At 40.4% G+C, this 14955-nt stretch overlaps 1 protein-coding gene across 1 annotated transcript; it reads left to right on the top strand.

Annotated features, from left to right (window-relative positions):
• The first annotated feature begins 12713 nt into the window (after positions 1 to 12713).
• Positions 12714 to 13590, top strand: LOC116864531 (40S ribosomal protein S4). The gene has a single exon (XM_032852137.1). It carries the CDS (start codon positions 12734 to 12736, stop codon positions 13523 to 13525), a length of 792 nt encoding a protein of 263 aa, XP_032708028.1. The 5' UTR covers positions 12714 to 12733; the 3' UTR covers positions 13526 to 13590.
• Positions 13591 to 14955: the final 1365 nt, after the last annotated feature.

Raw genomic sequence — 14955 nt, 5'->3', positions numbered from 1 at the left:
TTCAAGGAGACAAATGAAAATAAAAACCCAAATGTTCTAACCCTCTGGGATGCAACAAAAGTGGTCCTAAGAAGGAAGTATATAGCACTACAAGCCTTTCTTGAGAAATAAAAAGGTTTCAAATACACAACCTAGGCTTATACCCAAAGGAGCTGGAGAAAGAACAGCAAAGAAAGCCTAAACCCAGGGGCGCCTGGGTTGCTCAGTGGTTAAAGCCTCTGCCTTTGGCTCAGGTCATGATCTCAGGGTCCTGGGATCAAGCCCCGAATCAGGCTCTCTGCTCAGCAGGGAGCCTGCTTCCCCTTCTCTCTCTGCCTGCCTCTCTGCCTACGTGTGATTTCTGTCTGTCAAATAAATAAAATCTTAAAAAAAAAAAAAGACACCCTAAACAAGGATTAGAGCAGAAATCAAGGAACTAGAAACCAAAAGAACAGTAGAACAGATCAACAAAACTAGAAGCTGGTTCTTTGAAAGAATTAATAAGATCAATAAACCCTTGGCCAGACTTATTAAGAAGAAAAGAGAAAGGACCCAAATAAAATAAATCATGAATGAAAAAGGAGATCACAACCAACACCAAAGAAATACAACAAACAATTATAAAAAAACATTATGACCAACTATATGCCAACAAATTAGGCGATCTGGTGGAAATGGATGCATTTTCAGAGAGTATAAACTACCAAAACTGAAACAGGAAAAAAATAGAAAAACCTAAATAGACCTATAACCAGCAAGGAAATTGAAGCAGTACTCAAAAACCTCCCAACAAATAAGAGTCCAGGGCCAGATGGCTTCCCAGGGGAATTCTACCAAACATTTAAAGAAGAATTAATACCTATTCTTCTGAAACAGTTTCAAAAAATAGCAATGGAAGGGAAATTTCCAAGCTCTTTCTATGGGGCCAGCATTACCTTGATCCCAAAAACAGACAAAGATCCCACCAAAAAGGAGAATTACAGACCAATATTCCTGATGAACATGGATGCAAAAATTCACACCAACATACTAGCCAATAGGATCCAACAGTACATTAAAAGGATTATTTACCACTCTCAAATGGGATTTATTCCTGGGCTGCAAGGGTGGTTCAACATCCACAAATTAATCAACATGATACACTAGATTAATGAAAGAAAGGACAAGAACTGTATGATCCTCTCAACAGATGCAGAAAAAGCATTTCACAAAGTACAGCATCCTTTATTGATCAAACTCATCACAGTGTAAGGATAGAGGGAATATACCTCAATATCATAAATGCTATATATGAAAAACCCATAGCAAATATTATTCTCAGTGGGGAAAAACAGAGCTTTTCCCCTAAGGTCAGGAACACAGCAGGGATGTCCACTATCATCACTGCTGTCCAACATAATACTAGAAGTCCAAGCCTCAGCAGACAACAAAAATTAGTAAAAGGCATCTGAATCAGCAAAGAAGTCAAACACTCACTCTTCGCAGAGGATATGATATTCTATGTGGAAATCCCAAAAGATTCCACCCCAAAATTGTTAGAACTCATGAAAGAATTCAGCAACGTGGCAGGATATAAAATCAATGCATAGGAATCAGTTGTACTTCTATACACTAACAATGAGACAGAAGACAGAGAAATTAAGGAATCGATCCTATTTACAATTGCACCCAAACCATAAGATACCTAGAAATAAACCTAACCAAAGAGGCAAAGGACCTCTACTCATAAAACTATAGAACAATCATGAAAGAAATTGAGAAAGACCAAAAAAAAAAAAAAATTGTAAAAATGTTCCATGTTCATGGAATAACAAATACTGTCAAAATGTCTATGCTACCTAGAGCAATCTACACATTTAATGCAATCCCTATCAAAATACCATCAACTTCTTTCCTAGAACTGGAAGAAATAATCTTAAAATTTGTATGGAATCAGAAAAGACCCTGAATAGCCAAAGGAATTTGAAAAAGAAAACCCAAACTGGTAGCATCACAATCCCAGACTTCAGCTCAATACAAAGCTATAATCATCAAGGCAGTACAGAACTGGCACAAAAACAGACATATAGATCAAAGGAACAGAATGGAGAACCCAGAAATGGGCCCCCAATTCTATGGTCAACTAATTTTCAACAAAGCAGGAAAGAATGTCAAATGGAAATAAGACAGTCTCTTCAACAGTGTTGGGAAAATTGGACAGCCACATGCAGAAGAATGAAACTAGACCATTTCCTTATATCACATACAAAAATAGACTCAAAATGTGTGAAAGACCTCAATGTAACACAGGAATCCATCATAATCCTAGAGGAGAAAACAGGCAGCAACCTCTGTGATCTCAGTCACAGCAATTTCTTGCTAGACATGTCTCCAAAGGTAAAAATGAACTATTGGGACTTCATCAAGACAAAAAGCTTTTGCACAGCAAAGGAAACAGTCAGCAAAACCAAAAGGCAACCAACAGAATAGAAGAAGATATTTGCAAATGACGTATCAGACAAAGGGCTAGTACCCAATATCTATAAAGAACTCCTCAAACTCCATACCCAAAGAACAAATAATCCAATCAAGAAATGGGCAGAAGACATGAACAGACATTTCTCCAAAGAAGACATCCAAATGGCCAACAGACACCTGAAAAAGTGCTCAACATCACTCAGCATCAGGGAAATACAAATCAAAAACACAGTGAGATAGCACCTCACATCAGTCAGAATGGCTAAAATTAACAAGTCAGGAATTAATAGATGTTGGCATGGAAGCAGAAAAAAGGGAACCCTCTCACACTGTTGGTGGGAATGCAAGCTGGTACAGCCACTCTGGAAAACAGTATGCAAGCTCCTCAAAAAGTTGAAAATAGAGCTACTTCATGACCCAGCAATTGCACTACTAGGGATTTACCCCAATGATACTAATTTAGTGACCTGAAGGGGCATGTGCACCCCAATGTTTACAGCAGCAATGTCCACAATAGTCAAACTATGGAAAGAACCCAAATGTCCATTAATAGATGAATGTATAAAGTAGATGTGGTATATATACATAATGAAATACAACTCAGCCATCCAAAAAAGTGCCATTTGCAAGATATGGATGGAACTAGCGGCTATTATGCTAAGCAAAATAAATCAATCAGAGAAAGAGAAATACCATATGATCTCATTGGTATATGGAATTTAAGAAACAAAACATAGGCTCATGGGGAAGAGAGGAATAAAAATAAAAGAAGATGAAATCAGAGAAGGAGAAAAACCATAAGAGACTTTTTTTTTAAGATTTTATTAATTTGTCAGAGAGAGCAAGCTCAAGCAGGGGGTGTGGCAGGCAGAGGGAGAAGTGGGCTCCCCAATCAGCCAACACTGGACTCCACCCCAGGACCCTGGGATCATGACCTCAGCGGAAGGCAGATCCTTAACCGATTGAGCCACCCAGGCATCCCCCATAAGAGACTCTTAATTATAGGGAACAAACTGAGGATTGCTGGAAGGGAGAGGGTGGGGAGATGGGGTAACTGGGTGATGGACATTAAGGAGGGCAAGTATTGTAATGAGCACTGGGTGTTATAAAATATCAACGAATCACTGACCTCTACCTCTCAAACTAATACATTATATTAATTAATTGAATTTAAAGTAAAAAGTAAAAAAAATATATCTAAAGATAATTAGATTTAAGACTTATGTCCCTTGGGGTGCCTGGGTGGCTCAGTGGGTTAAAGCCTCTGCCTTCAGCTCAGGTCATGATCTCAGGGTCCTGGGATCGAGCCCCACATCGGGCTCTCTGTTTAGCGGGGAGCCTGCTTCCCTTCCTCTCTCTCTCTGCCTGCCTCTCTGCCTACTTGTGATCTCTGTCAAATAAATAAAATCTAAAAAAAAAAAAAAAAAGGACTTATGTCCCTTATTTACCAATAACTATTAATATTTCTAACCAATACTTCAAAGATATATATGAAATTATATATCAAAGATATATATGAAATTATATATATCTTTTAGAAAACTAAAAGATATATATATGAAATATTTTAAATATTTCTGCAGTGCTGTCTTAGGAGGGGGCTTTAAAATGGGGAGAAGAGAATTGTTTTAAGTTGTTTTACAATGCTGGCATTATATTCTGTCTACTTCCTAATGTTTAAACTGTGGAAAAATATTATCCTCTTTGAGTCCATTTGGATAGTGTACTTATGATGGCTTTGAGTCTAGGCCAAGAGTAATTGGAATTAATTCAGGAATGAAGCTCATTTATTCTGCAACATCTGGGCCCTGCTTGTTCTCCCAGTTACACTGCAATCACGGATACCACTTTGAATTTCATTCCCCTCCTAAGGACTAGTTTTTCTACTATTAGTACTGTCATCTTAAGCATATTTAATGCAATCAATAACTTCATTACAAATGCATTATATTTTCCATGCTTTGTCCCTGACCAAATTTATTCCTACCCTTGAGCCTTAGCACTAGCTCTATCCTCTGCCTACAGAGTTCTTGCCTCTACTCTGGATGTAACCGGCTCCTTGTTTGATCCTTAGCTCATAAGCTCCCTCCTCAGCCCAAACTAATGCAGTTCCCCCAACATTCTCAACCACATGACCTATGTTCTTTTCCCCCAGCACAAGCCCCTGCCTGAAATGATTTGGTTTATTTCTTTGTCTCTTTTTCCCCTAAAATGAAGCTTCCTGTGCTTGGGGTCCCTGTCTGTCTACTTAATAGCTATATCCCTAGCACCTAGAACTGTAGATGGGATATCATAAGTGCTCATTAACCACTGCTGACTGCCTTTCAGAAGAAATATTTTGCTCCTACCATCTCACCCAGCTTCAGGAACTGGAATAAAATATCATCTTGACCTTGGGGTGCCTGGGTGGCTCAGTGGGTTAAAGCCTCTGCCTTCGGTTCAGGTCATGATCCCAGGGTCCTGGGATCAAGCCCCGAATAGGGCTCTCTGCTCAGTGGGGAGCCTGCTTCCGCCTCTCTCTCTGCCTGCCTCTCTGCCTACTTGTGATCTCCATCAAATAAATAAATAAAATCTTTTAAAAAATATTATCTTGACCTTTATTGATTTTTTTAAAAAGATTTATGTATTTATCTGAGAGAGAGGGAGAGAAAGAGACAGCTGAGTGGGAGGAGGTCCAGAGGGACAGAATCTTCAAGTGGACTCCCCCCTGACTGCAAAGCCCTACACGGGGTTTGATATCACCATTCATGAGATCACAACCTGAGCCAAAACCAAGAGTCAGACAATTAACCAACTGAGCCACCCAGGTACCCCCAAACACAAGAGTCAGACAATTAACCAACTGAGCCACCCAGGTACCCCCAAACATTACCTTTAATGCATCAGAAAGACAACAGAAATTTTAAAATATATTACTGCTTTTCTAAAGTCTAAAGCCTAAAGACTGGGAAATGACTGTCCTTCAGTAATTAAAAACAGCAAATCGTGGCGGTAGAACTGCAAACCTGAGGTTTTCTTCCCCTCTCCCCCCAAAGTCAGAGAAGAACATAAAAAATGATATTGGATCTTTCATGCTATTTTAATTTCTGTCACTGTGACTAAAACTCAGATTGGATTCACTGTCTCAGAAAGATATCCCAGGCCATGGTGATACAGAACAGAGAGAAGAGGTCATGAAGATAAATCTTGGCATGAAAGGCATCTTAATAATATTGATGACTCAAAGAACATTTTATAAGTAAGTTTATCTCAAAGAAAAGTTTTATTGTAGTCATGGATCTATAATCGGTTACCAATATAATTCTCTGCTTCGTTTCTGAAAAAAAAAAATTATATATGCTTTGCTTTGTAAGCACTGCTGATAATCTGATAAACCATAGCAATCTTGGGAGAAAGAAAATTTGCTGCTGTCTTCTATGCTCTAATCCACTGTCAGAGTTAATACCATATTAAGTTTTCTTATAAACTGCCTTCTTCCCACATTCCTGACTGCTTTAATTCCAGCTGTGGATTTCACATCTGTTTAAAGGAGGATTTTATTTTTAAACTCTATCTTTGTCTCTGGTTTTCCCTTATAACATGCCTTATTTTGGGAATGTTATATTCCTGCAGAAAAATGAAGAGATCATTTGCTATTGGGACTTTGTTTCACTTGTTAGGTAATTAACTTCACTCTAGCATGCCAGATGTCATCCAGTTGGCAAAACACTGCTTTCTTATCCATCTGTGTGCTCATCTTTCCATTTAATTCTCCAGCTGTATTGTTCTCTTTCTCCTTGTATAACTAATATTACTGAAGTATTTCCCCCAAAATGTGCCACTTCTTAACTTTTAGTTCCCTGTGGTTAAAGAACTTGGAGTCATCTGGACTTGCCCCCCAGGACCCTCTGGATCTCCTCCCACGGCACTCGAAGCATCACAGTTACAATACTGACAATCCATCTGTAAGGATAAGACAGTTCTGGAGCTGACTAAGTCAATTTGGGATTATAGCTTACTTCTAAATTCAGCTAGGCTTTAAGAGCTTTAGAAAAGATGTTTACCTTTTCCAAAGAATGCACATAGATTATTTATTGCAAACGAAGAATAAATCATACTGCACTAGTATCAATGAATGATGAAAGGATGTCTGTTTTAAAATCATTTTCTCAAGCCCCAAAACCCAATGAAAATATTTTCATGTCATTAATATGTCATATATTTAAAAAATCTTTTAAGCTTATACATTAACTATCCAAGTAAAGCTCCTCACTTAAAAATTTAGACAACATCCTTAGTATTAGTTGATATCTCCTTTACAAATGGTCATCTGAGAGGAAAAAAAAAGTAACTCCTGACTTATCAGAAGGATAGGAAAAAAAGATGGGCGGTGGGGGAGGGCACCAGAGTGGCTTCATTAAGCAATCAAAAACTATTGATTTCAGCTTAGGTCGTGATCTCGGGGTCACAGAATGGAGCCCTGAGTTGGGTTCCATGCTCAGCGGGGAGGCTGCTTGAGGATTCTCTCTCTCCCTTTCCCTCTGCTTCTACTCCCCACTCAAGTTCTCTTTCTCTCTCTCTCTCAAATAAATAAATCTTTAAAAATAAAAAGGATAGGGGGAAAAATCATTCATAAAACAATAACTAATGTTTGTTGAGTGGTTACTACATATTAGGTCCTGTGTAAAGAGATTACCATTCATTATCTGTTTTAATACTCATACAGACCCTAAAGTAGATACTAGTATTACTGCCATTTAGCAGAAAACTAACCTAATAATTCCTTTGCCCAAGGTTACATGGTAAATAAGCAATGCAGGCAAGATTCTAAACAGAGTATCAGGGCAATGAAAATTTACTTCGGATTTTTTAAATTATCATACTTTAAGACTAAGAGAAGAAAAGCTAGGTTCTCTTCCTACTAGGTACTCTTTCTACTATTTTTTATGATGCTAATTTTTAATACACACCAAGTAGCCAACACTGTAACACTATAACAACACTATAACGCATTTTCATATACCCAGACACTATGTCAGATATGACAGAGGGAGAGAGATCACAAGCAGGCAGAGGCAGGCAGAGGGGAAGGGGGAAGCAGGCTCCCTACTGAGCAGAGAACTGGAGGCCGGGCTCCATCCCAAGACCCTGAGATCATGACCTGAGCATGTCATGAAGGAAACCTACTTCTCCCTCTGCTGGCCACTCCCCCCTGCTTGTGTGTTCTCTCTCTCTCTCTCTTTCTCTGACAAATTAATAAATAAAATCTTTAAAAAAAAATTAAAAAAAAAAAAGAAATCTCTGGTGCTGGCTAATACTCAGACCATGCATTTCCCGGTCTTTGTATTTTTTTCTTGGATTCAGCTTGTTCAAACCAGGATCTAAAGAAGGTCCACGAACACATCTGCTTATGTCTCTCTGAATCTAGAGGAGACTACTCCAACTTTCCCACCTATCTTACTGGTTTCTCCCATAAAATATTCCATATTCTAGATGTGTCTGTTTTCTTCCCTGTGCCATCACTCAATTTGTTCCTTTCTCCCATCATTTTGTAAATGGAAGGAAGCCCCAGAGCCTTGGTTAGATTCAGGCTCACCGTATTTGGCAGGAATATTTAGAGGGTGGCATCATATCATGTTTCATGTTACATCATATCAAACACAATGCCTGACTGTTTCTCTGTATTTGTGTTAAGATTAATCAGATTTGTGTAGTAACTGTTGAATCTCCCCACTGTAAAGATCACCACAGCCTTTCACCTAATGGTTTCAACCACTGATGACTATTGCCTGAATTATTACATTAGGAGTTGCAAATAGTGATTTCCTAATTCTATCATTCCTTCCATATTCATGATCTCTAATTCTGCCGTAGACAACTTTCTGACACTTACTGGGGCAGCAACTTAATGTGACACGCTGTGCAAGAAAAGCTTGCTTCTTGCCATTAATTATAAAATTCAGAATACCAAGTTGATGTCTTAGCAACTACCAATGCTGTACAAAGAGTTGGAAGAGGTAAGGTTGGTGGAGAACAAGAGGGGGGCCTCTCTGTCTTTCCCTCTCATTAGTTCCAATATGAATTTACCATTCTCTGATAATAAATGTACATTCACATGATCAAGTTCAAGGGTTTCTGGTGTTCTACTGTTTGGCTAAATTAGTAGTTCTCAAAATGTGGTCCCTACACCAGCCACATTAGTATCACCTGGAAACTGATTAAAAATACAAATATTCCAGCTCCACTCCAGACCTACTAAATCAGACACTCTGTGGGTGAAATCCAGAAAGATGTGCTTCAACATGCCCTCAGGGTGGTTCTGATACTAAGGTTTGAGAACCACAGGGCTAAATCCTATCTGAATTGACCATTCACTTATTATTTTTTTTTTAAGATTTTATTTATTTGATAGAGAGATCACAAGCAGGCAGAGAGGCAGGCAGAGAGAGAGGAGGAAGCAGGCTCCCTGCTGAGCAGAGAGCCCGATGCGGGGCTCGATCCCGGGACTCCGAGATCATGACCTGAGCCGAAGGCAGCGGCTTAACCCACTGAGCCACCCAGGCGCCCCTCACTTATTATTTTTATTATAACCTTGGCTCACACCTCTCAGCCTCACCTGCTTCACTTAGAATGACAAACTTGTTTTATATTTGTTTCCCCACAAGCCCATAGTTGCATACTGGCTTTTATTTTATTTTGGCTTTGTTTGTTTTATTACTGTTTCCAATTTTAATAAGCACATCTTAGGATTTGGCAAACCTAGTTTTAGTTCTTTTATTTTTCTTACATAATTTCTAAGTTAGTTAGGAACAGTGAAATATTCATAAGTATCATAAAAATAAGGATCCAATTTTCATGTAAGACAATGCAGTGCATTTCTTTCTCAAACAAGAAGACAATAATAAGGGACAAGGAGGTGGAAAGTGTTCATTTGGAACTGCTTGTTCAGCAGGGGCTAAAAAAATATTGTTTCCCAAAGCAAGGTCAATAATTTAAAAAATAAATACATTTAAATCTGGTTTTTAACCAGTGTATTATTTAAGATTATCATCAAATCCAAAGCAGATACTGAATCCGTATTAGAATCACAAAGAAAGATTTGTTTTAAAATACTAAATAGCACTGTTAGAACTCTGCTGAGTCTCATGAAAAATTATCAAAAACCCATTAAATTGATAATGAAAACAAATACAAACCTTACAGCAAGTCAAGTCCCAATGTTAATATTAAGACTGAAATATTCTCAGGGCACCTGGGTGGCTCGGTTGTTAAGCGTCTGCCTTCGGCACAGGTCATGATTGCAGGGTCCTGGGATCAGGCTCCCTGCTCAGTGGAGAGCCTGCTTCTCCCTCTCTCTCTGCTGCTCCCCCTGCTTATGCTCAGGCGTGCTCTGCCCCTCTCTCTCTCTCTTGCTCTCTCTCTCTCTGTCTCTGTCAAATAAATAAATAAATAAAATCTTAAAAAAAAAAAAAAAAACAAGACTGAAATATTCTCCCCATGAAACAAGAGACTGTTTACAAACAGAAGACTTTTTAGGTAAGGCAGACTGTATTATGCATTCCTGTGAAATGAGGGGAAATCCTTCAAAGAGAATTAACACGATACCAGATGAACACAGGAACCACGTTGACCGAAAAGCAAGAAGGCTATCAGAGGCTCACTGGGCATGAGCCTCTGATACAACGGAAGCTGTCAGAAACAGCGCAGGCCTTGGGATGGGATCCCTTGTACTCTAGAACTTGTTCTTTGTATTCTATATTCCATCATTTAGCCTAGTGCCTCATAAGTACTACCTCTTAGGTACAGATATCTGAGAATTAAGAGAAAGAAAAGGAAAATTTGATCAGGGTAATGTAGAGAAAGTAGAAAGGCACTAAAAATCAATGTACTTGCCTTTTCCACGGGAGACCTACATGCTGCCACTGGGGCCACCGACACGTCTCTAGTGATCCCTGAGAAATTCCAGCACAGATATGCGAAGATATGCTCACATGGTATGGAGGCAAGCAGAAATCTATCTCACCAAGAGGGCAGGAGAACTGAGGATGAGGTAGGGCGTGTGATCACCATTACGCACAATCCTCACCAGTGTAAGATCCCAGGCAAAAGGTTTTTAAATAGACAAAAGGACATGAAGGATGGAAAATACAGCCAAGTCCTGACCAGTGGTCTGGATAACACACTTGATAAGACGGGGAGCAACCGAAGAAGATTCGGGCCCACAGAAGGCTATGCCACTTCTGGAAATGTCATGTCCAAGGCCATTAAACCAAAACCACAGGCCACAGTGACTGTACCATGGATGTGTCTAAGAAGAAATAAAATTTTACTCACAGATAGTTTAAACACGTATAAATAAAGGAATAAATAAATGTGCTTAGATGTCTGCTCTTCTAGACCCATCACCGTGATACCCTCCCTCAACCTCCCACTACACACCATCACCACCACCTGCCAATCAAAGACCTGACGTGTCCCATATACCCAACATCAATATGGCCCCCTTCGAGGAGCAATTTGAGACAATGTCAGGACTCCCTTGGCCAGGCTTAGCCTTGACAACAATGAGGTCTAAAAGGGTCCCTAGAGCATTTGTTCATCCAGGCGTCACTCATTACTTAGCCAATATTTTTGTTAGGTCCTTACACTAATGGCTTACAACATGAAGTTCAGTAAGAAATAGTCCCTTTATTTTTTTAACTTTTTATTTATTAATTAATCTCTACCCCCAATGTAGGACTTGAACTCACAACCATGAGATCAAGAGTTGCATGCTCTATCAACTTAGCCAGCCAGGTACCCCAGAAAGGGTCCTTTTAGTCAAGGAACTCTCAATATAGCAAATCATTATACTATAAAAAGAATTGTGCAAAATCTGCAAATATTAAGGAGGGAGGAATTAACTGAGGTAAAGCAATTTGTCAGATAATTAACTAGGACATTTTATCAGGCTGATCGTATTTTGGATCTCTAAACGGACTCTAGGATTTGCAATTCCAGGTTCTTTAACAAAGAAAGATGTATTGTGGTTCGCTGTCTAAGCTGTCTCCAAAATGCTGGCCAGTGCCTGACAGACACTTGATTATATACCCTTGGAGTCATTTTCTGCCTGGTTGGGTCATGGCAAGAAATAACATCAAGTTGCTAGGTGCTGCAATTCCTTAAATCCATGACACAACACCTCTCTTCCACATGTTCTCTTTGTTTCAAGTATAGTGTTAATACCACCATCTTTCAGTACCCAAATTTAAACCTGTTTTATAATGAAGTTCAGCTCCCCATATCTAATAAGTTATCATGAGATTCTACCTATACAACGCTTCATATAGCCCTCCTTGCCGTCCCAGTCCCACCAACAACCACCTCATTCTGGTCTTCATGGTCCCTAGGAGGCCGTCCCACAAAAACCCCTCCCCAGAGTAATTTTTTCTTCTCTCTTTTTTTTTTTTTTAAGATTTTATTTATTTATTTGACAGAGAGAGATCACAAGTAGGCAGAGAGGCAGGCAGAGAGAGGAGGAAGTAGGCTCCCTGCCAAGCAGAGAGCCCGATGCGGGGCTTGATCCCAGGACCCTGGGATCATGACCCGAGCCAAAGGCAGAGGCCCAACCCACTGAGCCACCCAGGCACCCCCCCAGAGTAATTTTCTTAATGCATATCTCCCACCTTGCCTCTCTCAGGAACACAACTGTTCTCATCATTAAATTCTCATCAGTCCTGACCCTTAAGTCAATGTTTGTTGGAACTGACCCTTGGCTCCCACTAATGAACTTTCCAAGGTGAGCAGGATTTAATATTCTTAGTATCTGCTTCACTGTACTATCAAGAATGTTTAGGTCCACTAGCTGGAGTTTCCTTCTCCTTCGGGCAGTTTTCTTTTATTTTTAATTGAATTTAACTTCATTTTATTTTATATTTTATTTTAAGTAGGCTCCACACACAATGTGGGGCTTGAACTCATGACCCTGAGATTAAAAGTCTCATGTTCGAATGACTAAGCCACCCAGGCACTCCTCCTTTGGACAGCTGTAAATAAATTCTAGCACTGACATATTATTTTCCTCCACCCTACTGTTTGGTTTATAACAGGGCATGACTACACTGCCTGACTGTCTTCATTTCCACCACTTACAAACCAAGTTATAATTTCGAAGACTTTATTGAAGTCTTTATTTGAAGACTATAATTTTGAAGACTCTCACACTTACTGCATTTCAGGTTGGTTACTTCCTAATGGTATAAAGGGCCACCATCTTGTTAGAAAATTGCCTGAGTCACATAAAATGAATGATGACGCTCTTTTCGTTCCTAGCGCAGCCATGGCTCGTGGTCCCAAGAAACATCTGAAGCGTGTAGCAGCTCCAAAGCATTGGATGCTGGATAAACTGACTGGTGTGTTCGCTCCTCGCCCATCTACTGGTCCCCATAAGCTGAGAGAGTGTCTTCCTCTCATCATTTTCTTAAGGAACAGACTTAAGTATGCCCTAACAGGAGATGAAGTAAAGAAGATCTGTATGCAGCGTTTTATTAAGATTGATGGCAAGGTCCGAACTGATATAACATACCCTGCTGGTTTTATGGATGTCATCAGCATTGACAAGACAGGAGAGAATTTCCGTCTGATCTATGATACCAAGGGTCGCTTTGCTGTTCATCGGATTACACTCGAGGAGGCCAAGTACAAGTTGTGCAAAGTGAGAAAGATCTTTGTGGGGACAAAAGGAATCCCCCATCTGGTGACTCACGATGCTCGCACCATCCGCTATCCTGATCCCCTCATCAAGGTCAATGACACCATTCAGATTGATTTGGAAACCGGAAAGATTACTGATTTCATCAAGTTTGACACTGGTAATCTGTGTATGGTGACTGGGGGTGCTAACCTGGGAAGAATTGGTGTGATCACCAACAGAGAGAGACACCCTGGTTCGTTTGATGTGGTTCACGTGAAAGATGCCAATGGCAACAGCTTTGCCACCCGACTGTCCAACATTTTTGTTATTGGCAAAGGCAACAAACCATGGATTTCTCTTCCCCGTGGAAAGGGTATCCGCCTCACCATTGCTGAAGAGAGAGACAAGAGACTGGCGGCCAAACAGAGCAGTGGGTAGAATGGTCCCTAGGTGACGTGATTGGAAGTCTTTATACCTAATTAAAGGTCATACAGCACGATAAATTGTCTCTTTGGTGTTTGTTGTGGTTTGGGTTAGGGTTTTGTTTTCAAAAAAAAAAAAAAAAAAAAGGCCTATATTCCATAGGGATTTCTTAAGACCTTTTAGCAAAGTCCCATTTAGGTCACTATTTGTGGAATTCATCTTATTTGTCTAGTAGAACCGTTGTTCTGCATGGGATGATCAACCTGTGTAAACAACTTAATCATTACATTCGGTATTGCAGACTCATATAAGGGCCGATTCCCTGGAGTCCTAATGTCACCTACACTTCCATAGGACAGAAAACCCTATGTAACCAGTCACGCCTCACAATCACCATGCAGCTCTTTGGGCCTATGGGGCTTTAATGAAAACACCCTTTTGAGGGCACCTGGGTGGCTCAGTGGGTTAAGTCTCTGCCTTCCACTCAGGTCATGATCTCACGGTCCTGGGATGGAGCCCCACCGGCTCCCTGCTCAGCGGGGAGCCTGCTTCCCCGTCTCTCTCTGCCTGCCTCTCTACTAGTAATATCTCTCTGTCAAATAAATAAATAAAATATTTTTAAAAAGAAAGAAACACCTTTTTGCACCCTAAACATCTCAAGCATTCTTTCTTGACTGTTGGGCTGTAAGATCCCACCCAGATCACCACGACTTCCTCCTTGGGTTCAAATGATGTCCTAGAGTAGCTCACAGAACTCAAAAAAACATTTTACTTACTAGATCACTGGTATTATAAAAGGATGTAATGCAATAGCCAGATGGAAAAGATGCACAGAGCAGGGGATGTGGAAAGGGCGTGGGGCCTCCAGGGTTCCCAGTGGGCCACTCTCCATGCACTCACCAACCCACAAGCTCTGTGCACCCCCATCCTTTGGGTTTTTATGGAGGCCTCCCTACATAGTCATGGTTGATTAAATCCTTAGCCACTGGTGGTGGATTCAACCTCCAGGTCCCCTCCTCCCCCAGAATTAAGGGGGTGGGACTGAAAGGTCCAACCCTCTAATCACCGGGTTGCCTATTTTGGCAACAAGCCCTCCCCTTAGGCACTTTGCAAAAGCCATCATTAACATAACAATACTGCTCTCATCACTTAGGAAATTCCAAGGATTTTTTAGGAGCCCTATTACCATGAGCCAAGATGGGGATCAAATAAGCAGTTCTAATTAAGACTCACAGTATCATAATAAAGGAGGCCTAAAATCCATTTTTGTGATTCCATTAAAAAAAAAAAAAAAAAAGATGGGGCGCCTGGGTGGCTCAGTGGGTTAAGCCGCTGCCTTCGGCTCAGGTTATGATCTCAGAGTCCTGGGATCGAGCCCCGCATCAGGCTCTCTGCTCGGCAGGGAGCCTGCTTCCTCCTCTCTTTCTGCCTGCCTCTCTGCCTGC

Source organism: Lontra canadensis, unplaced genomic scaffold (genome assembly GCF_010015895.1).
Source record: "Lontra canadensis isolate GAN:19392208 unplaced genomic scaffold, GSC_riverotter_1.0 scaffold6, whole genome shotgun sequence".
In the NCBI taxonomy this organism is placed as follows: domain Eukaryota; kingdom Metazoa; phylum Chordata; class Mammalia; order Carnivora; family Mustelidae; genus Lontra; species Lontra canadensis.
The sequence above is the reverse complement of the archived record's forward strand: the minus strand, read 5'-3'. Positions and strand labels throughout refer to the sequence as shown.

Excerpts from the sequence above, each read along its gene's own strand:
- LOC116864531 (XM_032852137.1), top strand. The coding sequence starts at position 12,734 with ATGGCTCGTGGTCCCAAGAAACATCTGAAGCGTGTAGCAGCTCCAAAG.